The sequence below is a fragment of the Oncorhynchus nerka genome, linkage group LG14, assembly GCF_034236695.1.
Source record: "Oncorhynchus nerka isolate Pitt River linkage group LG14, Oner_Uvic_2.0, whole genome shotgun sequence".
In the NCBI taxonomy this organism is placed as follows: Eukaryota; Metazoa; Chordata; class Actinopteri; order Salmoniformes; family Salmonidae; genus Oncorhynchus; species Oncorhynchus nerka.
In genome coordinates, this window is record NC_088409.1 from 55,133,559 (window position 1) to 55,155,604 (window position 22,046).

Consider the following 22,046-nt stretch of genomic DNA (forward strand, 5'->3'; position numbering starts at 1 on the left):
GCTGCAGACATTTTTTTGTACCCTTCACCAGATCTGTGCCTCGACACAATACTTTCTCTGAGCTCAACAGACAATTGCTTCGACCTCATGGCTTGGTTTTTGCTCTGACATGCACTGTCAACAGTGGGACCTTATATAGACAGGTGTGTGCCTTTCCAAATCATGTCCAATCAACTGGATTGACCACAGGTGGACTCCAATCAAGCTGTAGACACATCAAGGATGATGAATGGAAACAGGATGCACCTGAGCTCAATTTCAAGTCTCATTGCAAAGGGTCTGAATACTTATAAGGTATTTCTGTTTTTCTAAAATATTAAAAACCTGTATTTGCTTTGTCATTATGGGGTATTGTGTGTAGATTTATATATATTTTTTATTTAATCCATTTTAGAAGGCTGTAATGTGAAACATGTTTGGAAAAAGGGGTCTGAATACTTTCCGAATGCACTGCATGCCACAACACCAAATATTCTTATGAATAAAAATATACTGAACAAAAATATCAATGCAACATGTAAAGTGTTGGTCCCATGTTTCATACGCTGAAATAAAAGATCCCAGAAATTTTCCATATGCACAAAGTGAGCATTGCTCCTTTTCAGAAAAAAAATCTATCCCACCTGACATATCAAGAAGCTGATTAAACAGCATGATCATTACACAGGTGCATCTTGTGCTGGGGACAATAAAAGGCCACTCTAAAATGTGCAGTTGTGTCACAATGCCACAGATGTTTCAAGTTGAGGGAGTGTGCAATTGGCATACTGACTGCAGGAATGTCCACCAGAGCAGTTGCCAGAGAATATGTTAATTTATTTACCAACGTTGCTTTTGAGAATTTGGCAGTACATCCAACCAGCCACAGAACCGCAGACCACGTGTAAAAACACCAGCCCAGGACCTCCACATCTGGCTTCTTCACCTTCGCCAGATGTCTGAGACCAGCCACCCGGACAGCTGATGAAACTGTGGGTTTGCACAACAAAAGAATTTCTGCACTGTCAGAAAGCATCTCAGGGAAGCTCATATGCATGCTCGTCATCCTGACCAGGGGCTTGACCTGACTATAGTTTGGCTTCGTAACTGACTTCAGTGGGCAAATGCTCACCTTCAATGGTCACTTGCACACTGGAGAAGTGTGATCTTCACAGATGAATCCCTGTTTCAACTGTACTGTGCAGATAGCAGACAGTGTGTGCGGCAAACTGTTTGCTGATGTCAATGTTGTGAACAGAGTGCCCCATGGTGGCGGTGGAGTAGTGGTATCAGCAGGCATGAGCTACAGACAACACACACACAATGACTTTTTATCAATGGCATTTTAATGCAAAGAGATACTGTGACGAGATCCTGAAGCACATTGTTGTGCCATTCATCTTATGCCATCACATTTCGGCATGATAGTGCATGGCCCAATGTCCCAAGTATCTGTACGCAATTCCTGGAAGATGAAAATGTCCCAGTTCTTCCATGGCCTGTGTACTCACCCGACAGTTCCCGCCAATTTCCAGCAACTTCGCACAGGTATTGAAGAGGAGTGGGACAACATTCCACAATCAACAGCCTGATCAACTCTATGCAAAAGAAAACGTGTCAAGCTGCATGAGGCAAATGGTGGTCACACCAGCTACTGACTGGTTTTCTGATCCACACCCCCTACCTTAAGGTATCTGTGACCAACAGATGCATATCTGTTTTCCCAGTCATGTGAAATCCGTAGATTAGGGCCTAATGAATTTATTTCAATTGACTGATTTCCTTATATGAACTGTAACTCAGTAACATCTTTGAAATTCTTTGCATGTTGCGTTTATATTTTTGTTCAGTGTATAAAATAATTGGTGTCTACACTGCCTGAACCAGATTCGGCTATTACACAACCCACTTTCTCAATTTACCAAATATGGTTATCTGCTAGTACACATTTGTTCGGTATCGTTATAAACCATTCTAATTGTTTTTTCCAGGAGCGGGTGTCATCGTCACCACAACATTGAACATGTTTAGTATGCTTGTTTCATCAATACTATGACCACACTGATTGATACCTTACACAAATGTTAGCGGTTTCAACTTTAAAAAAGATGAGCTACCCAGCTGCCATAAAATGGTAAATTAAAGGAACTTGCATTTGACCTAGATTTCTATTCGGAGTTGACAACTTAATCTAGGCTTTGTTATACTTTGGCGTTACCCTGCTGCTTTAAAAAGAAGTCAATTGAGGAAATTAAGTTGTCTAAAAACTAGATTAAAAAAGTGCTAAGTTTGATCAAGTTTACGTCGGTGGGATACACTTATGGGGTTCATAAACATAGAAATGGAGACTTGAACAAGGAGAGTGACAGATCTGGGCCCGGTTTCCCAAAAGCATTGTAAGGCTAAGTTCATCATTAGAACCTTCTTAAGAGCATTGTTAAATCTCCGAGCTGTTTCCCAAAAGCATCATTACTAAAGTTGCACTTGAAAACAGTCGTTATTTTAACGACTGCCTCAGACAGCTAAGTGCGTCAGATGTTTTTTCCCCCCTTAACCGTGTCACTTTATACACATCCACTACACACAGAATCAAGCTGTTCATCTGCCTCTGTGACCACCAATAACTTCGGAGCGAAGTTACCTGCAAATTATCAAGCGAAAGTTAAGATGCTTCAAATTAAAACGGAGATGACTGCATTAAAAAGTATACAAAACATTTTGAACAGACGCTCTTTCCTTGACTGACCAGGTTGAAAGCTGTGATCCCTTATTGAGGTCACTCGTAAAATCCACTTCAGTGTAGATGAAGGGAGGAGACAGATTAAAAAGGAGGAATTTTAAATTTGAGACATGGACAAGACAAAATATTTATGCCTTTGAACAGGATATGTTAGGTGCCAGACGCACCGGTTTGTGTCAAGAACTGCAACGCTGCTGGGTTTTTCACTCAAGTTTCCCATGTATCAGTAACGGTCTATCACACAAAGGACATCCAGCCAACATGACAACTGTGGGAACCATTGGAGGCTTTTGAGGGCAAAAGGGGGTGGTGCAACCCAATATTAGGAAGATATTGAAATCAAATTCCATGTTCAGTCAATTGTTTTATTTGGTAGGCTACGCTGTGCAAATATTTTTTATATTGTGTAACGGGCGCAATAAGGTGCCAAATCAATGCAATTTAGTGCATCATTATAGGGCAAGTAATAGAATAAGCCACCTCAATTAATTGCAGTCATAAGCTGATCCGTCAGTGTTGTAGAATAATTATGTTAAAAGGTTAAGATTTGAATGTAGAAATCTGATCAGAGCAGCAGCTCAGTCTTTCTTTCGAACTCCGAGTATCGACACATGCGCACGGAACACACTTTTTGCGTGGTGTTTTGGGAAACGCGTGTTACATCTTCGGCGGTTGTAGGAACAATGCATATATATATATATATATATATATTTTTTTTTAGATACTCGTAAGCCTACGTTGTATCGCCATCAGGATACCGGGCCCCGCATGTTATCACTAACTAATATCAATATAAAAATGACTATTTTCTAGGTTGACAGAACAAGAAATGGAGAGCCTGAAGAGTCAACGAGACATGTTTATTATTTAAACTATCACTTAAATAAAAAAAGTGCATAGAAAATAAACATGATTAGAAACTTTTCTTTTTACAGTTATGTACAATTGTGTTTCCTAATTATACATTCAACCTTAAGTAGTTTGTGGTTTACTCATGTGGTTCAACTTTCCTTCATTTCTGTGACACATGAGAAAACACTGATGTACAACTAACAGGGGAAAAAAACAATTATTCTCATGAGGAAGTGTTAACAAGACAAAGGTATATTCAAGGCAGAGGAAGAGAGCCGTTTAACCATTTCCAAGTCCTACCGCCAACTCCCCTTGATGCCACTTCTCATCTCAGGCTGATAAGTTCTATACACAAGGAACAATTATAAAATTACAAATACAGTTCAGTATTTTTACCCCCCCCAACTTCTTTCAAGCAGGTTCCAGCAACTACCTTGACCTGTAAATAAATTCATGGGCGTTCCAATACAAAATAAATAAATAAAACTTATTTTCATCATCACTTTCTATAAAATAGTACATAAGTACAACCAAAGCTTCCGAAGAGGGGTGGTGAGGGAGACATGGAAGAAGGGTAAAATAACATTTGGGTGGGATTTGTTTTTTCCTGGTCTCCACAAACTCAAATCATACCACAATCAAGTAGGTAGTCTAAAATCCCTGTAAAAAAAATGTACAAAGAATAAAAACATTCACTACAACAATCAAAACACAAAATAAAATGGCTGACCTCAAGAAGTTCAGAACCACTTTATGCATCATTACATAAATACTGTTTATTTTTGAGAAGAAAAAAAGAAAACTGCAAAGCTCCTGCCAAAAGGAACATACACAGGCGCAGGACACCTGGTACTGGATATCAATATACAAAACCGTACATTAGTTATTCTAAACTGATACTGTAACACAAAACCATTAGAGTACATTGAACACTGCTATTAACCATTATAAACCTGCTGTTTGCTACTGTAACTAAGTTTGTCCATTCTGTATATTGTATAGATACTGAAGTACGTGTTAATATTTTGATATAGATCTATCATAATTACAAGTGAAGGACAAAGGGCCACTGGTGTGGCGCGGTATTATGAAGTCCAAGAAACAACAAGAGTCTTGCCATTTAAAAACACTTGACTAATGGGTTGTTGTAAAAACAATCAGACACGTCACTGCTGTGGATCTGTAGGAGTCAGAAGCCTTTGGGATTAAGTAAAAGGATTACCAAAGCCATCTTTGAAGTCTGAGTTTATTCAGTGTGACCTTTCGATGTTAATTTAGAAAGCTGTCCCTCAAATCATTTCCCCTCTGAAATGAAACAAACTCATGTGAGATCATCTTTCAGTCCGGTCTGTGTTTTGTTTTTTTAAACTAAAGAAAACAAGTGGTTGATATCAGAAATCACCACAATTCCGTTTTTTGTATATACATTCATTAAAAAGACAGCCCCAGAATTCAGCATGACCCTGTGCCTTACCCTAAGGCTAGCCAGGATAGGACAGCGAGAGCTGAACCAAAACTGTATCCCTGAATTAGCTGGCAAAACACAGGATGCAAGGAGGTGGAGGAGAGTGTTGGCCTCCAGAGTGGTCCCTGCACTCTGAACGTCCCTAAACACACTTTGGGGGAAGGTCGAGCAGAAGTGCACTTTGCTGGGGGGGGGGCCACAATTCCTAAGGGAGCTTAAACAGTATCTGTGCTTGTGGTTTTTACACATAGGAACCCATTGGGTTTACAAGGAGTAGAAAGTCGTTTCCCCATGTTAAGTCAGTGCCTCTATCACAGTTGAAGTGCAATGTGTTGGCAAAGTTATTGTTTCACTTCACAGCCCGGGCAGGGTAAGGGTTGGCGAGATTCTGCGACGGCCTTACAAGATAAAGTCAGAGTACGAGGAAAAATGGATTACAAACCAAAAACATAACAAATAAAGTTACTGGCCTGAAGTGGCTCACTATAGGACAACTCGAGCCAGAGTTGCACAAAGCAGCAATTTGGTGAGCTTTGTTCGAGGTATGCAAGGAAATACACGCCTGTCAACCTAGCCACTTTTTGTACACCGATGTCCCACCAAAACTGGGACTACTACTGTCAATTCACGAGTCAGAGTTCTCTAAACGAAGCATGCTCAGTTACAACAAAGGCAAAGCGAGAGATCAAGCGAGCGGACGAACTCCTACATAATAGGTTGCATTGTGGTCAATGGAAAAGCTTAGCCTCTAACCTTTCCTAACTTAATCAGCTTCTGCCCAGCTTCTAAAAAGCTTTCCATGTGTAGCCGGTCTCCTGTAAATGCCATAAAACATTGACAGTATTAATATGAAGGCAACACTGACAGAAAGACAATGGAGGTACAATGTGGCTACAGGCGTTAACTGTGTTTTATGTCCTTACAGTTAACAGATTTTGGAGCGCGTTTGATCCCGAAAGGGAGACGTTGAAATTTGTAGAGAAATTGATGTATTTTTTTAAAGCTGAAAGTGAACGAATTACACACAGCGAGCAGCCCCAAGTCTGAATGGACTGGCTGGAGCCTCCACGTAGTGTGGAATTAAGGCTGGGAAAAGGAGTTCAGACAGGTATTATAATAAACCAGCACTCAAATGGACTCCCTCAAGTGCATATAATAATGCAATGCTGCTAACAGGCAGTCATTAGAAATGTCCTTGATTAACAGATTGGCAAATAGAGCTACTGGTGGACTGGGCTCAGCAGGGAGCGACAGCTTCAGTCTTTGGAATCCAAAAAGAAACATTCAGGCTACAAAATACAATTAAAACGCCAACGAAAAAAACAGCTTGGAAAAAAAGGCAGCTCAACAAAAATAGAGCACAAGCGTTAGTGTTTGAAAAACCTCTATTTCCTACAAAAAAATGGCAATAAAATAAATACGATTTCTTAAAAATATAAATACAATTTCATAACATTAGGTGCTATTCACTATTGAGTGCTTTTTAGTCGTTTGTATAGAAAAATATACATATTATTTACATTCTCAAAGCAAGCGTGATATTTTTCTGGCCATAAAAAAAAGGGACAGAGACAAGACTTCAAACAAATTGGTTCGACACAAATAAAAAGACAATTCCTTTGCTAAAGTAATTCATGAAATAGGCCATAATAAGAATCATTTCGATCTTAAAATGGGATTAAAGGGAAATCAGATTGGGGGGGGTGACATTTGGTTCTCATTGCTGTAATTCCGGACTCTGTCCTAACCTAATTTCAAAAGACAATGTGTGCATACCTGCGATACAAAATCGACGGCTCTGCCTTTATCATTTTCCTATACAAAACCAACAATAACATTTACTAAAGCAAAAAAAAACTAAATATAAGTTCACCCCTCAGCTGTCAGTCCACCAGAATCTCAGCGTAGCTTGCTAGTCACGGTCACGACTTTATCCAATTACCACCGACCGACTTCGACAACGTCTCTACAAGTACACTCGCGGTTATCATTAATGAACAACAACGTAACACTTGAAAATAAATAACCTACAGGCTTCTTTCTATCGCTGTGACTACAGCTCCCTCTAGTGTTTCTCTTCCTAACACATCTTGCGACTTGTTGCTCTGGACGGGCATAGGAACTATTTACAGTGGCTGAACACACAGTGAAGCAGCCCCAAGCAATTCTTTATGATACTCGCAAGATACTCAGAAGGCTGCACAGGATGCACATTCCGACAGGCAGATGTGTACAAACAGATGAGGCCAAGAGAAAAGCGTTGTCTGATCAGTTATAATACGTCCTGGTTCTTTTTCTAAAATGCAGAGAAAATTCCCTTCCACAAATTGCACTTTGGTGTTTAAAATGGAACGAACAAGGTGGCAATTATTGTCGTGTGAAACATAATCAATGGATTCTATGCTCACACAGAATTGAGATATAATCTAGAAAATAATGTGAGGTAATGTTAAAATTCAGAATGAAAGGGCAATTTGTGTATCATTCAGAGACAGAAAACATCGCTAACCTCAGTTACCATTTCCTTGGACTTCCCAGAGTCTGAAACCATCCGATCCAAAAGTAAAACCAAAGGAGGCACAACAATAAGGTTGTTCTCTTTCAAAAATGTCCCATCCCAAAACAGAGACCTGCTCGTATCAAACTTAACCGGGTCCTTAGCACACCTTTCCTCCCAAGCCTTACAGCAACAAGGGAGCGCAGTACTGGAAGCATCATTCTGCACTAAGACCTGGCAGTGCATGGATGGCTTCGTGCTCGTCGAGGGGACCGCTATGGCAGAGTGGGAGAATGACCGCTAACACCACTCCCATCACACATCAGAGTGGGGGGCTAGTTGAGGAACTTCCGGCACTTCTTGGTTCCGCAGTTGCATGGAAGCTTATTGCCCGGCTCCTCGATGGGAAACTTGTAGTCGTAGGTGAGCTCCTCGCCGCGGTAGATTTTGCGTGTTGCGAAGATGACGATGTGCTTCTGCCCGTCCACGTTGATGACACGCGAGTAGCAATTGGGCTCGCACGAGTGGTTGATGAAGCGGGCAGCGTTGCCGTGCACGGTGGCGTCCACCACTTCATAGTCGTCGATGCGGAACATGTAACAGCCAACACCCTGTAGAGGAAGGGACAGGAAGAGAAAAGGGTGAGAAGCTATTGGCCGAGGATTGCAGTCAACAAAACCCATTATCAAATGACTGAAGATCCTGACAGGTTAATAGGGTGGTGTTGACACCTTACGTAGAACAAACATGCCTCTGACAAGTAGAATAAGGACCCACGCAAGATCTAGTCATGACATTTCTATGTGCAACATTTGCCTATTGACCGTGGCCCTGTAAAGACTCAAAGCGTATGAGCAGAGGACTGTGTTCCATTGAGGCCTCTCTTCTCACCTTGCCGTCGTAGTACTTCTCCCGTTTGTCGGTGAGGACAGAGCGGATGACGTTGCCCGAGTACTCGATCACCATCTCCCCCACGTCGATGCTCCTCTTGCAGAACAGACCTCGGCCATGTATGGCTGACCTGTGAGGGGAGGACACAGGGGCTCGGTGACCGCTGGTTCACCAAAGGGTTTCACCTTCTAACCCCACTCTCTGGAACAAGCTATAGCAAAGCTACAGTAGTAGTTCATTTTCTTGTTAAAACCAATCCACTGAATTTGGAATTCGTGCTCCTGAGTGGCGCAGCGGTCTGTGGCACTACATCTCAATGAAAGAGGCGTCACCACAGTCCCTGGTTCGATTTCAGGCTGCATCACATTCGGCCGTGATTGGGAGTACCATAGAGCGGCGCATAATTGACCCAGCGTCATCCGGGTTTGTCCATCATTGTAAATAAGAATTTGTTCTTTACAGACTTGCCTAGTTAAAAATGTAACCCCCCCCTCTTAAACGTTACGTAGCCAGCGTTTTCCTAACCTGTAGACCCCCACCGCCTCCTTGGAAGTTCTCTTCAGGTGTCGGAACCTCATGGGCATGGGGAGGTCCATGCTGGTGGCCCGGCTGAAAAACAACAGTAGCACAGTGTGTTAAGAGTTCCAATGAAGGAAGGATGGTCTACTAACAGCGTGAAGCTCCGACCGGTGGATACAGGGATGTTGATCAGAAAACCCAGAGGAAAGACTACAAGTCCACTGTAATGAGGAGATGGAGGATAGAGAGATAGTCCTCCTGATTTACAGAAGTTAAAAATAAACAGGAATTGTGTAGCAGGGCGGAGTGACTCACCGAGCAGACTTGAGCTGCACCTCCTCGTCCTCCTCGTGGGGGTTGTACTCGGGAGGCTGGCGGTGCTTGGAGGCCAGGAAGTTGAACATGTCAAACACAGACCTCCTGTGGCGAGGAACAACAGACGGAGCAGACAGGTCAGATGACGCAGGTAAATACAACTCAATGATGCAGACTCTCTAAACCCTAGGAAGGACCTCTCCCAAATAGTGAGTTGAGATTTGGTAACGGGTATACACAGTTACCAGCTCCAAAACATCAGTTAAGAGAGCCAGTGTACAAACGGCTCACAAGATTTGCGTTGCTGAAGTAGAATGCATAGATCACGTATAGACCTGGATTTCTTCAACAATCAAAGGAAAGCTAAGAGGCAGGGGCCCAGTTCAAAAACTGTAGAAATGCATCCTTCCTGAAGTAATCATTAGACATGATTCATCAGGTGAACGTAAGGTCTCCGCCACATGGTATTCACCTGTTCAGTCATGACTCAGTGATTACTTTAAGGACGGGATGAAGGAAGGATGCACATGGAGGCTGGTCCAGGCAGCCTATTGTTATAATAAAGATAAAGAGTAACTGTACATTTGTCTGGATACCAATCCAACACCTTGCACTTTTTAAGCATTGGAAGAGGGCTGTGTGTGACTTAGCCATCCATCTTCTGGGAGTGTCCGTACCTGTGGTTGAGCTCGGCGCGGGCCGAGCCATGGGGGTTGATCGGGGGCTCGTCGGCCTCCTCGGGCTTGTGGAAGCGAAAGTGGTAGTTGCGACAGTGCCTGGAACCATACAGCTGCTCCAGCAGGAACATCACAGCGTCGTGGAGGACCCCCAGCATCCGCAGACCGTTCACTCCTGAGAGAGAACAAACAAACAAAAAGAAAAGAGATAAGATTGAGAGAAAGATAAAAAAAGGAAGGAGTGGAGGAATAAAGGAAAAAAAAAGTTAGTGATGAGTCACCATTTCATTCCTCAAAAGTTGTTGAACCTGCATAAACAAAATACAATCTGATAAAAAAGGCACTTTACCTTCAAAGGAGAGCTCTTTGAGTCTGGCGTTGGAGCGGGCCTCCTGGACTTTATCTGTCAGGGACTTCCAGGCCTCTGTGGGACGGAGGGAGAAGACAACACATGTCAGCTTAGTGTCTCATCTCTGTGTAAGTATTAAATACAGTTTTCAGCTGTATGAGGATTTTGAAATAAGAGATCTTTCCTGTTACACATTCACTTCAATAACTTTAGCGCCATTTTCTGCCATCGAGTGTCATAACTACGCTACATGGAAACAGAACAAGAAGATTAGAACTGCGTGGACCTTCGATACTCTCGCAGCGGATCTGGAAGCCGTCATCGCTGCAGATCTCAAAGATGAGCCCCTTCTTGGGCTTGCTGTCCATAGAAGAGTCCCTGCGGCTACCCTCCTGGTCAGGGCTGGCCACCAGTAGAGAACCAGCAGTGGTCTCGCTTTTCTCCTCAGGGAACTCACTGGTTTTACTGGTTAAAGCAGGAGATTCAGCAGACTTGGCAGAATAAACACTGCAAATAAAATACATTTTGAAATTAATCTCATTATCCATTGACATTAATAGTACGGAATGGAAGGGGTGACAAGCTTGCGTTACTCACTTTTTGCTGGTGCCCCTCTCTCTGGGCTTTCCTGTGTCCATGGGCTCGGGAGAGACTGTCTCTCTAGACCTGTAGTGGTAGAGGGAATTCAAATATGGATAAGCAGCAGGTGGCAACTGTAGTATGTTAAAGTATAGTCCTAGTTAATTATTTCATGAGTTATCGGTTATGTGAGAATATTACCCAGGAACGGAGGTGGGCCGGTCTCCCTGCATCTCCCGAGGAGGCTCTGCCAGCCAGCCCTTGTGTTTCTTCCCGCTGGCCTTGTCTGGACTCTGCCTCGTCCGCTTGGCTTTCTGCTTGCCTTTCCCCGAGCACGTGGATGCCGTTACGGCAGCGCTACACTTCAGCTCTTGTTTCTGCTCTGAGGAGGACCTGGATTTAGGCATGGTGTGTGAGCTGGAACTCTGGGAGAGCACGCCGACCAGGTGTCCCTTGTCGGAATCCTGTTGGACCGGGTTGGGGGCCGGAGCCACAGGTTGTCCACTGGCATTTGGTGGGTGCTGCTGCCGCTGGAAGGCGCCGCTCTCCGGGTCCATCTGCTGTCTGACAGACATGCTGATGGTCTGATGAGAGGGAAGCACGCAGATGCTGCTGGCAATGGAGGTCTGGGCGGGGCTGCACAGCTGGGACATCAGAGGAGCTCCAGACTGGAGCAGGTTGTGTGGTCTGGCTTTGAAGAGGAGGCTGCTAATGGGTCCTGTGATTTCGGTGGAGCTGAGCACCGGGGTGCTGAGAGAGACAGAGCCTGGCGTGATGAGGCCTCCGGGCCCGCTGGGCTGAGCCATGGACACCATGTTCAGCACTGCTGATTGGTTGGGGTTGAGCCCTGAGACGGTGCAGGGAAGCAGGTGGGTGGAGGCGGCGTGGCCCAGGATGCCAGACTGCCCACTGGGAAGAGGCATCCTCTGCTGGATGGGCTCAAAGTACATGACTCCTGATTTGGGTCTCTTGATAATGTTGGGGACTTTGCGGTGAGAAGTGGTGGCGGCCGTGGTCAGGGTGCCCAGCTCGGACTGGGCCATCTGTGGCGAGGACAGGTTGATCAGAGTCATGTTGGGTCTCACTTCAGACGGGCCCAGGGTGGGCTGGCTCCTAGAGCGGGCCAGTTTTTTGGTCTTCCGTGGCTGGAGACGGGAGATGGGTCGCTTCTTGCCGTGTCCAGATGCGGGCACAGCAGAGGACGTGGAGATGGAGGCACTGGACACAATGGTCACGTTGGGGGCCAGATCATGCCTCCGTCCGGCCTCGGTCACCAGAATCTGGGGCTCGTGGGAGGGCAACCCAATCAGGAGGCCGGAGGTGGTGCTGGGAATGCCAGGCTGGAAGCCCGCCTGGGTGGTGCCGGTGAAAGTATGGATCTGAGGGTGATGGGGCATGGTGCCCAACACTTTACCCCCAGCAGGAAAGATCGGCTGGGAGGTGGTTATCCCGGTGGTGAGCCCTGTGGTTAGAGTCATGGTATCCATCACTCCTGTTGCGCTGGACGATGGGGTGATCTGGATCTTCTGAGTGACACCATTGGGGAGCGTCTGTAGGACGTAGAGGGGCTGCAGATGCTGGTTGACCACAATGAGTTTTTCCGGGCCTGGTTTTAAATGGGAGGTGGTCTGGACGGCCGTGCTGGCCACATGGGAAGGTCCGGGGCTGACTGAAGATGGAGCAGGGATGTACTTCTGTCCCTGGAGAGGCAAGGTGGGTGAGCTGGGTAGGACTGGGGTCCCAGAACTCCTGGTCAGATCCTGGTTACCTGCTTCTACAACTTCTCCCAGGGAGGGACTGGTGATGTGCTCAAACTGCACCGGGGTCATGTGACCTTCTCTTACCTGAGATTCTCGGCTACCTCCAATTCCTTCCTGCTGGCTCTCAGGGGACACGCCGGCCCCTCCTTTCTGCAGCTTGTCCTCGCCTCCTTTCTCAGTGATTGTCTCGTCCGAGGCTGCCAGGGACAGCATGGTGCACTCTGAGCCCTCTGAGATGAGGCCACCGTGGTTCAGGTTGTTGACCGTGGGGCTGCGAGTGGTCAGGACAGAGAGGTCAGAAGGCAGCTCCAGAGGTAGACCATACGGCTCTTCCACCGAGATGGATGTGTTCACCCTGCTCTCCACGGGCTCAGTGCTGGCCAGCGGCTGGGGGAAGTCCTCAAAGAGGATGTCTTTGCGGCGGTTGACACCCACCCCGTAGCCCCCGTCCAGGGAAAGGAGCTCAGAGGAGGCGGCCTCAGGCTGCTGCCCCAGGGCCTGCATGGAGGGCGTGTTGAGGACAAACTCCATGATGTCCGAGGGCAGGATGTTGCCGCAGTCGTCGCTGTTGTTGTTGTCCGAGTCCGACTTAAGGTCAGTGTTAAGTGAGAGCTGGGCCTCCAGGGGGTCCGGTCCCTGTGACGACTTCACCCCGCCCAGAGGGAGGGAGTTGTCCTTCTGGCTCTTCCTCCCTTCTCGGATGTTGTTGCTGCTGCTACCGCTGCTCCCACCCCCTCCACTGCCATGGTCTGCCTCCTTCCCGGAGTCATGCTCCAGCTTCTCCGTGTGCCTCTCTCTGCCCTTCCTCTTACCCGTGCTCTTGTGGGAAGAAGTTGCCGCGGTGGCCGTGGTGGTGGTGTTTGCGTTGGCGTCGCTCTCTGAGCTGTCGTCAACGCCGTCCAGCTGGCCGATCTGCTGGTGGCCCAGGAGGCTCTGGGTGGGAACACCCTCATCCACAGCGGCAACCACCCTCTCCTCCTCCTTCAGGAAGCTCTGCAACTGAGAGCCCCTCCCCAGGCACTGGCCCATCCCCTCGATTGAGGGCATCACGGGGCCGGGGTTGATGATGGTGCGGGTGAAGTTGTAATAGTACGGATCCTTGTTGGAACACTGGTTGAATCTCCCTTCCTCTTCTTCTCCGCTGTCCCCCGAAGAAGAGGTACTCCTATCGTCTGCACCGTCCACCTGGCCTTCGGCCGAGCGCCTGCTGCCTCCGGCCTTCCTCTTCCCGGGCCCATCCCCGCTGCTGCTGTAGAAGGGGATATCCTGCTCTCCATAGGAGCGCACTCCGTAGAAAGGAGTCAGGCCGAAGAACATGTTGGAGCGGGCTCTGGCGCTGCGCCTCGGGTAACGCCGCTTGGTCGAACCAGAGCAGTCGCTGTCATCTTCGTGATGTTTATCCCTGTCGCCACCTTCCTCCTCCAGCAGGGCATGGTCGTCCCGGTCGCTGGTCCCCTCGTCCTCGGTGCAGTGAGCTAGGAGGCGCTTCTCCATGCAGTCCTCAGGGTGCAGTGGCAGGCTGTTCGACTCTGAGCGTGTCGGCGGTGAGAAGAGCATGGAGCATGAAGACTTACGGTGGGGGGGTCCCTCCTGGCCCGTGGGACAGATGGAAGCAGTGATGCAAGAGTCAGAGGAAGAACTCACGGTGTTGGTCCCGTTAGGGTCGGTCTTCAGCGGCGTCAGGGACGCCTTGACTATAGCCCGCTTCTTGTCTCTAGCAGCGGCGATGACGTTGGCTGTTAGTCTTGCTTGAACCTGCGAAGCCCTCATGCTTCTCTCGGAGGCTAACCTGGGCTGCTTTATGGCCTCTAGGCTGGCGCGGTTCTTCTCAGGGCTCGAAAACCTCTCCCTGCTCTTTGCAGATCGCTCTCTTCCTTGATTCTCCAGCTTTTCCACCTCCTGCTTGCCAGTGGCTCTGGTGTTGTTGCTGAGGGTCGCAGCCTTGCTGTTGCTGTTCTGAGAAGTTGGGGTTGGAGCGTTAGTGGTTCCACCAGTCTCTTTAGCATTGTTGAGGTTCTTGTTGCTGTTCTGAGGAGTCTTCTCCCACTCTTTAGATGCCTCTCTGCTGTCAATGTTTTGGACTTTGGAGTGCTCGTCTTTGGTAGTGGGGGCCGCATGGCTGGAGGGGACAGCCGGGGTGGCTTGGGAGCTCCGTTTGACGGCGTCCTCCTCGGCCATAGCCTCTGAAGACCACAGGGGTTTCATGGCAGCGGCAGGTGCTTTTCCCGAAAGATAATCCTGGGACTTCTTCCCGACGCTTTTGTGGAACGGAGGCTGGGGAGACCCCAATTTTCCAGCATCTTTAGAAGCTGGCGCCAAGGTAACACCTCCCTCCTTGGCCAGGTTACTACTACCACCACCTTTGTCCTTGGACAGGGTCGTGGTGGCGCGGTGGCGGGAGAGGAGCGTGACGCCAGCCGACAGGTCTGGGTCCTTCCCGTCCTGCTTCCCCTTCTCTGCTTGAGAGTTGCTGCTGCTCGCCCTTTGGTGCCCTGTCAGGACACCTGTACCTGGTGGTGGGGAGGCCTGGCTCGCTCCTGTCATCTCTGGGGCCATTGGGGAAAGTTTAGGGTTCTCACACATAGCCTGCTTGCCAGGCACGCTTTCTTTCCCACCGTCTGTCTTCATCTCAGAGATGCTGTGGCGGCGTCTGCTGTGTTGACCTCCAGGGCTGAGTGAACTAGTGTCGCGGCCCTGCGTTCGGACGCCACTGGCAGGTGGCTTCCCCTTCTCCCTCAGACCCAGGTCTCTGGAGGAGGAGAGGGGAATGGGTGGGGCGGAAGAGAAGAGCCGGGCCAATTGGTTCATAGCGGCCTGTGAAGAGGAGACTACCTTCTGTCTGGGCTGGGGGGAGAGGGAGGAGGTGCTGTGGCGACGGGAGCCGATGCTCCTCAGGCTGGAACTCAGAAGGGGGTCCCCCACCGTCACAATCTCATGGGCAGACTGGGAGGTACCATCTGCAAAACAACATGGACACAAACATTTGACCATACTGCATGTCTCCACGTGTGAATGGTAGTTTACAATGACAGTTTGAGGCAAATTGGGGTAAAGAGTTTGAAGATACCTGGGGATGGAAGTGGTCTGGAGCCAGGGGATCGCTGGCACGGGGGGTAGCTGGGGTGCCTGTTCCGTTTGTAAACTTCAGGAGGATTTGGGCTGGAGGGCAGCAGGGACAGGCGGTCGGAGGGCTTCAAGGAGTCAAACGGCTCGGGCACTGGAGAGGGGACTTTCTCTGTCAATGAAAAGTTGAATGCAACAAATTCTTCAGAATACTGCATTGTTGAAGAAGAGCTTCCAAGTAAGCATTTACCATTTATACCTGCTGTACCCGTAACAAATAAAATGTAATCAATGCGTTTACATGCCGGCTACATACTAGACCAAATGTAGTGCAGTTTAAATTTGAATAATTAATAATGCAGTGATTCTACATTCTGGCTCACACCTGAGATGGGAGTTAAAGGGCTGTGGGAGATGGTGCGGTTCTCCTCTGGAAGAGCACTCTTCAGGTCAGGCTCCACCACAGTGGGACGACACACCAGGATCCTGCAAGTGTAGACACAGCGCTTCCGGGCATCTAGAGTGCTCCAGTACACCCTGGAACACCTGCGGTGACAGAAACAAACCAATGAAAATCAGTCATGTTGCATTGACTCCTTCACATAAGCCGTGCGCACTGTGTGGTACTTACTGGTAGCCGACGGGGAAGAGTTTGCGCTCGCAATCCGAGAGCTCAGTCAGCATTCCAAGGCAATCGATTGTCATGGAGCCTGCAATGGAAGAAAGGAAGAGTTATTCAGAAACATGCTTGTTGGGCCAGCTAGTGTCTCAAAAAACTCCACTGAGACTCCTGGTCATTTCACTACTAGCAGCTGATTTACCAAATTCAAGGGCTTGATGATCAGTGTAACATTTGAATCCGGTGTGCTGCCTAGCTCTGGAATAGATCAAATATGATCAGATAACGGTGGGGGGGGTGCGTTTGGGACTCGACCATAGAGATCTCTATACATGGCTGTGAGGGGTTTATATGAACATACACACACACACCTATCATCATGTGGATGTTCTCCGGCTGAATGCCGGTCAGGAACTTCCGCCGCAAGCTGATCCCCTCCAGGTCTACCAGGATCCTCCGCGTGACCTCGAAGCCAGACTCGGACACCACCTGGGCAAGGAAGTCATGCATTTCAAACAAAGTGCCCACAAGAAGACCCTTCTCACTGTGACCTCATTTTGACCCAAGCAGGAATATGGTTTATATAGATAATGGTTGGGCTAAATGCATGCATGTTGTTTTTACCTTTTACGAGTAAGCCAGAGCATAAAATAAAAAAAACTGACATAATGTATGTCGTATCTTATGTTCTAGATGTTTGTTTGTGTGTGATTCTGCAGGTGGGTAAGGGAGGTGGGCTGGAGAAGATAAGGGAGGAGTTCAGCTTTGCATCTCACCTCTCCTTTGATGAGGTCCCGGTGGCGCTGGCAGTAGACCTTCTTGTCCTCCAGGAAGACACAGTGGCGCTGCCGGGCACACATGAAGTGGTAGTTTCTAGTGCAGGAGGTCAGGCAGCAGCCCACTGTTGCGCCGGGACGCTGGCAGTTCTCGCAGCGCTGCCGAGAGGAAAACAAACGTCACAAGACAGATAAACAACAGCGACAAGGTCATTTTAGTAATAATAAATATACCATCAGTCTATTTTTTTAGCAAGAGGGCATGCATAATAGAATGTGATGCATTAGGATCCCCATTAGTGACAGCTAGTCTTACTGGGGTCCGACATAACGAAGACAGAGACAAAATACTTCACAATTTACATACATTTAAAATCATTAACATGTAGTGTGTGTGCGCGCGCATCTATCAGTTCCACATACAAGTCAGAACATACAGATAACAAGTAGGCCACATGGGGGAGAGGCGTTGTGCCGGGAGGTGTTGCTTTATTTGTTTTTTGAAACCAGGTTTGCTGTTCACTTGCACTATATAAGATGGTACGTTTCCTTGAATTTGTTCTGGACCTGGGGACTGTGAAAAGACCCCTGGTGGCATGTCTAGTGGGGTAAGTGGGTGTGTGTCAGCGCTGTGAGTAAGTGGACTACGCAATTTCAAACAATGTTTCTTATATAAAAAAACAAACAAGTAAAGCAGTCAGTCTTTCCTCAACTCTTAGCCAAGAAACTGGCTTGCATAGAAGACACGTGTGAGTGCAAATGTACAAGTACAATAGCAACATATTTTCAAGGGAAACATACACTACATGACCAAAAGTATGTAGATACCCATTTGTCGAACATCTCAGTTTAAAATCATGGGCATTAATATAGAGTTGGTCCCCTCTTTGCGGCTTTAACAGCCCACACTTCTGTGAAGGCTTTCCAATAGATGTTGGAACGCTGCTGAGGGTACTTACTTCCATTCAGCCACAAGAGCATTAGTGACGTCGGGTGATTAGACCTGGCTCGCAGTCAGCGTTCCAATTCGTCATGCTTTAACAGTAAAGGGCTTTCCCCAAACTTGCCACAAAGTTGGTAGCACAGAATATTCTACAATGTCATTGTATGCTGAAGCATTAAGATTCCCCTTCACCGGAACTAAAGGGCCTAGCCCAAACCATGAAAAACAGGCCCAGACCCTTAATCCTCCTCTTCCAAACTAGACAGTATACAGGTAGTGTTCTCCTCACATCTGTCAAACACAGATTTGTCCGTCGGGCTGCCAGATAGTGAAGCGTGGTTCATTACTCCAGAGAACGCCTTTCCTCTGCTCCAAAGTCCAATGGCGGCGAGCTTCACACCACTCCAGCTGACTCTTGGCATTGCGCATGGTGATCTTAGGCTTGTGTGAGGCTGCTCGGCCATGGAAACCCCTTTCATGACACTCCCAACAAACAGTTATTGTGCTGACGTTGCTTCCAGAGGCAGTTTGGAACTTAATAGTGAGTGTTGCAACTGACAGGATTTTTACACGCTATCCGCTTCAGCGGTCCAGTTTTGTGAGCTTGTTATGGCCTACCACTTCACGGCTGAGCTGTTGTTGCTCCTAGACATTATCACAATAGCATCACTTACAGTTGACCGGGGCAGCTCTAGCAGGGCTGAAATTTGACTAATTGACTTGCTGGAAAGGTGGCATCCTACAACGGTGCCATGTTAAAAGTCACTGAGCACTTCAGTAAGGCCATTCTACTGCCAATGTTTGTCTATGGAGATTGCATGGCTGCATGCTCGATTTTATACACCTGTCAGCAACGGGTGTGGCTGAAATTGCCGAATCCACTCATTTGAATGCGTTTCCACATACTAAATTAATATACACTATATAAAAAAAATGTATCCATGCTTTTGTCACTTCTAGTTTAGACTACTGCAATGCTCTACTTTCCGGCTACCTGGATATAGCACTAAATAAACTTCAGTTAGTGCTAAATACGGCTGCTAGAATCCTGACTAGAACCAAACAATTTGATCATATTACTCCAGTGCTAGCCTCCCTACACTGGCTTCCTGTCAAGGCAAGGGCTGATTTCAAGGTTTTACTGCTAACCTACAAAGCATTACATGGGCTTGCTCCTACCTATCTCTCTGATTTGGTCCTGCCGTACATACCTACACGTACGCTACGGTCACAAGACGCAGGCCTCCTAATTGGCCCTAGAATTTCTAAGCAAACAGCTGGAGGCAGGGCTTTCTCCTATAGAGCTCCAATTTTATGGAATGGTCTGCATACCCATGTAAGAGACGCAAACTCGGTCTCAACCTTTAAGTCTTTACATTTACATTTAAGTCATTTAGCACTTTACTGAAGGCTCATCTCTTCAGTGGGTCATATGATTGAGTGTAGTCTGGCCCAGGAGTGGGAAGGTGAACGGAAAGGCTCTGGATCAACGAATCGCCCTTGCCGTCTCTGCCTGGCCGGTTCCCCTCTTTCCACTGGGATTCTCTGCCTCTAACCCTATTACAGGGGCTGAGTCACTGGCTTTACTGGGGCTCTTTCATACCGTCCCTAGGAGGGGTGCATCACTTGAGTGGGTTGAGTCACTGATGTGATCTTCCTGTCTGGGTTGGCCCCCCCCCCCCCTTGGTTTGTGCCGTGGCGGAGATCTTTGTGGGCTATACTCGACTGTCTCAGGATGGTAGTTGGTGGTTGAAGATATCCCTCTAGTGGTGTGGGGGCTGTGCTTTGGCAACGTGGGTGGGGTTACATCCTTCCTGTTTGGCCCTGTCCGGGGGTTTTCTCAGATGGGGCCACAGTGTCTCTTGACCCCTCCTGTCTCAGCCTCCAGTATTTATGCTGCAGTAGTTTATGTGTCGGGGGGCTAGGGTCAGTTTGTTATATCTGGAGTTAAGTGTGCTCTCTCTAATTCTCTTTCTTTCTCTCTTGGAGGACCTGAGCCCTAGGACCGTGCCTCAGGACTACCTGACATGATGACTCCTTGCTGTCCCCAGTCCACCTGGCCGTGCTGCTGCTCCAGTTTCAACTGTTCTGCCTTATTATTATTTGACCATGCTGGTCATTTATGAACATTTGAACATCTTCGCCATTTTCTGTTATAAGGACTGGAAGCATAGCCTGGTTCCTCTAGGTTTCTTCCTAGGTTTTGGCCTTTCTAGGGAGTTTTTCCTAGCCACCGTGCTTCTACACCTGCATTGCTTGCTGTTTGGGGTTTTAGGCTGGGTTTCTGTACAGTACTTTGAGATATCAGCTGATGTACGAAGGGCTATATAAATAAATTTGATATACATCTAGTATGAATATGTATTTAGGATCATAAGTCTTACCAACTGTTTCCCTCGGATTACGGCCATGTGTACGTTTTTCAGAGAGCCATCGTCATCCTCAAACACCTCGGCTGACCACAGGGCACAGTTCACATGGGTCCACTCGTTCTGCCCGATGTACAGCAGCCTGCCACCCTCCTGCAACCAGACGCACAAAGTACTTAGAAAACACTAAGATATATTTCAGTAACAGGGAATACGACCAAGAGCTGTACCACAACTAATAGCGACTGTTTAGCACAACTTTTACTTACGTTGATGTGATCATCTCCGTACTTGAGACACAGCACACACTGGCGGTTGTCGCTGACGCCAGGGGGTGGGAGCAGCTCAGGACTGTCTTCACGGCTCAGGTCTGAGAGAGAGATACAAGAATGTCTAACACATCAGCGTCATTTCCTGCAACTGAAATGGTATCAGAAAGTGTATCAATTGCATACTTAGTGTAGGAGTGTATCCCAAATGGCACCATATGAATAGTGCACTACTATGGTCCCGGGGCGTTGCCCTTTACTTGTGTTGAGTAGACCTTCCAAGATGGCGTAGCAGTCAGACGTCGTGCCGTGTCCCTTGTATAAATCTTTTTTTTTTAAACATATTTTTCTTCGCATATCTTTTAAAACATTTTGCTAAACCTCAACTTCTAAATACTCTCCTGCAACCCGCCTCACCCAATGTAGCTATTGTTTCTAAAGTATTTATATTTACTTCGGATCCGGAACCCCTGAACTGAAGCTAGCCAGCTAACTACCAGCTATCAGTCAGCAAACCATTGCTAGCGGTCTTCAGCTAACCGGTCATCAGCTAACCTTTAGCTCGGAAAGCTCTCGCCAGTTCGAACAACGTGACTAACCAGAGCATAACGGACCTATTATTTTTTTATCCCCGGATTCCCACCGGATTTCCACCGCAAACGGAACATTTTCAGCTGGATCTTCACAACTAGCTAACCGCAACCCCGGATGATTACTCCTGGCTAGCGTTTCCACCCACTTAGCTTGAAGCTAGCCCGGCCAGAGCTCCTGTGCTACCACCGAAGCATAGTCCTGGGCCACAATATCCGGACCCACGACCGGTCTATCGATGTCACCGCATGAAGAGGAATAAACAGACTCACCCCATCGCGACGTCCCCCAAAGGCTAACTTTCTAGCCCTTGCTATCTCCTTGCTTGCTAATTCGGCCTGCTAACTGCTACCTTGTTTAGCCCCGGTCCGCTAACTGCTACCTTGTTTAGCCCCGGTCAGCTAACTGCTACCTTGTTTAGCCCCGGTCCGCTAACTGCTACCTTGTTTAGCCCCGGTCCGCTAACTGCTACCTTGTTTAGCCCCGGACCGCTAACTGCTACCTTGTTTAGCCCCGGACCGCTAACTGCTACCTTGTTTAGCCCCGGACCGCTAACTGCTACCTTGTTTAGCCCCGGCCTACTAACAGTCTGAATCGCCGCATCCCAAACACTCACTGGACCCATATTTACTCTTTTCGATTTTTTATTTGTTTATACCTTCCGGTAACCTGCCTCACCCAATGTGATACGGAATCGCTTTTATTTTTAATTTTTAGAACACACTCAAGAACCTCCAGAAGCTAACCAGCTAACTAGCTACAAGCTATTTAGTCATTGTTGGTCACTGCTAGC

At 47.5% G+C, this 22,046-nt stretch overlaps 1 protein-coding gene across 1 annotated transcript in view; it reads right to left on the reverse strand.

Moving 5' to 3' along the window:
* Window positions 1–3,560: 3,560 nt before the first annotated feature.
* LOC115141498 (histone-lysine N-methyltransferase 2A-like) overlaps window positions 3,561–22,046 on the reverse strand; it is a 55,632-nt gene continuing 37,146 nt past the window's right edge. Inside the window, 16 exon segments of the mRNA XM_029680412.2 lie at window positions 3,561–8,144; window positions 8,425–8,554; window positions 8,950–9,033; window positions 9,259–9,363; window positions 9,936–10,110; window positions 10,285–10,359; window positions 10,571–10,791; window positions 10,882–10,950; window positions 11,065–15,580; window positions 15,691–15,858; window positions 16,072–16,232; window positions 16,318–16,396; window positions 16,677–16,794; window positions 17,082–17,240; window positions 20,409–20,546; window positions 20,663–20,763. Coding sequence (XP_029536272.2) covers window positions 7,869–8,144; window positions 8,425–8,554; window positions 8,950–9,033; window positions 9,259–9,363; window positions 9,936–10,110; window positions 10,285–10,359; window positions 10,571–10,791; window positions 10,882–10,950; window positions 11,065–15,580; window positions 15,691–15,858; window positions 16,072–16,232; window positions 16,318–16,396; window positions 16,677–16,794; window positions 17,082–17,240; window positions 20,409–20,546; window positions 20,663–20,763 — 6,575 coding nt within the window. The 3' untranslated portion in view covers window positions 3,561–7,868.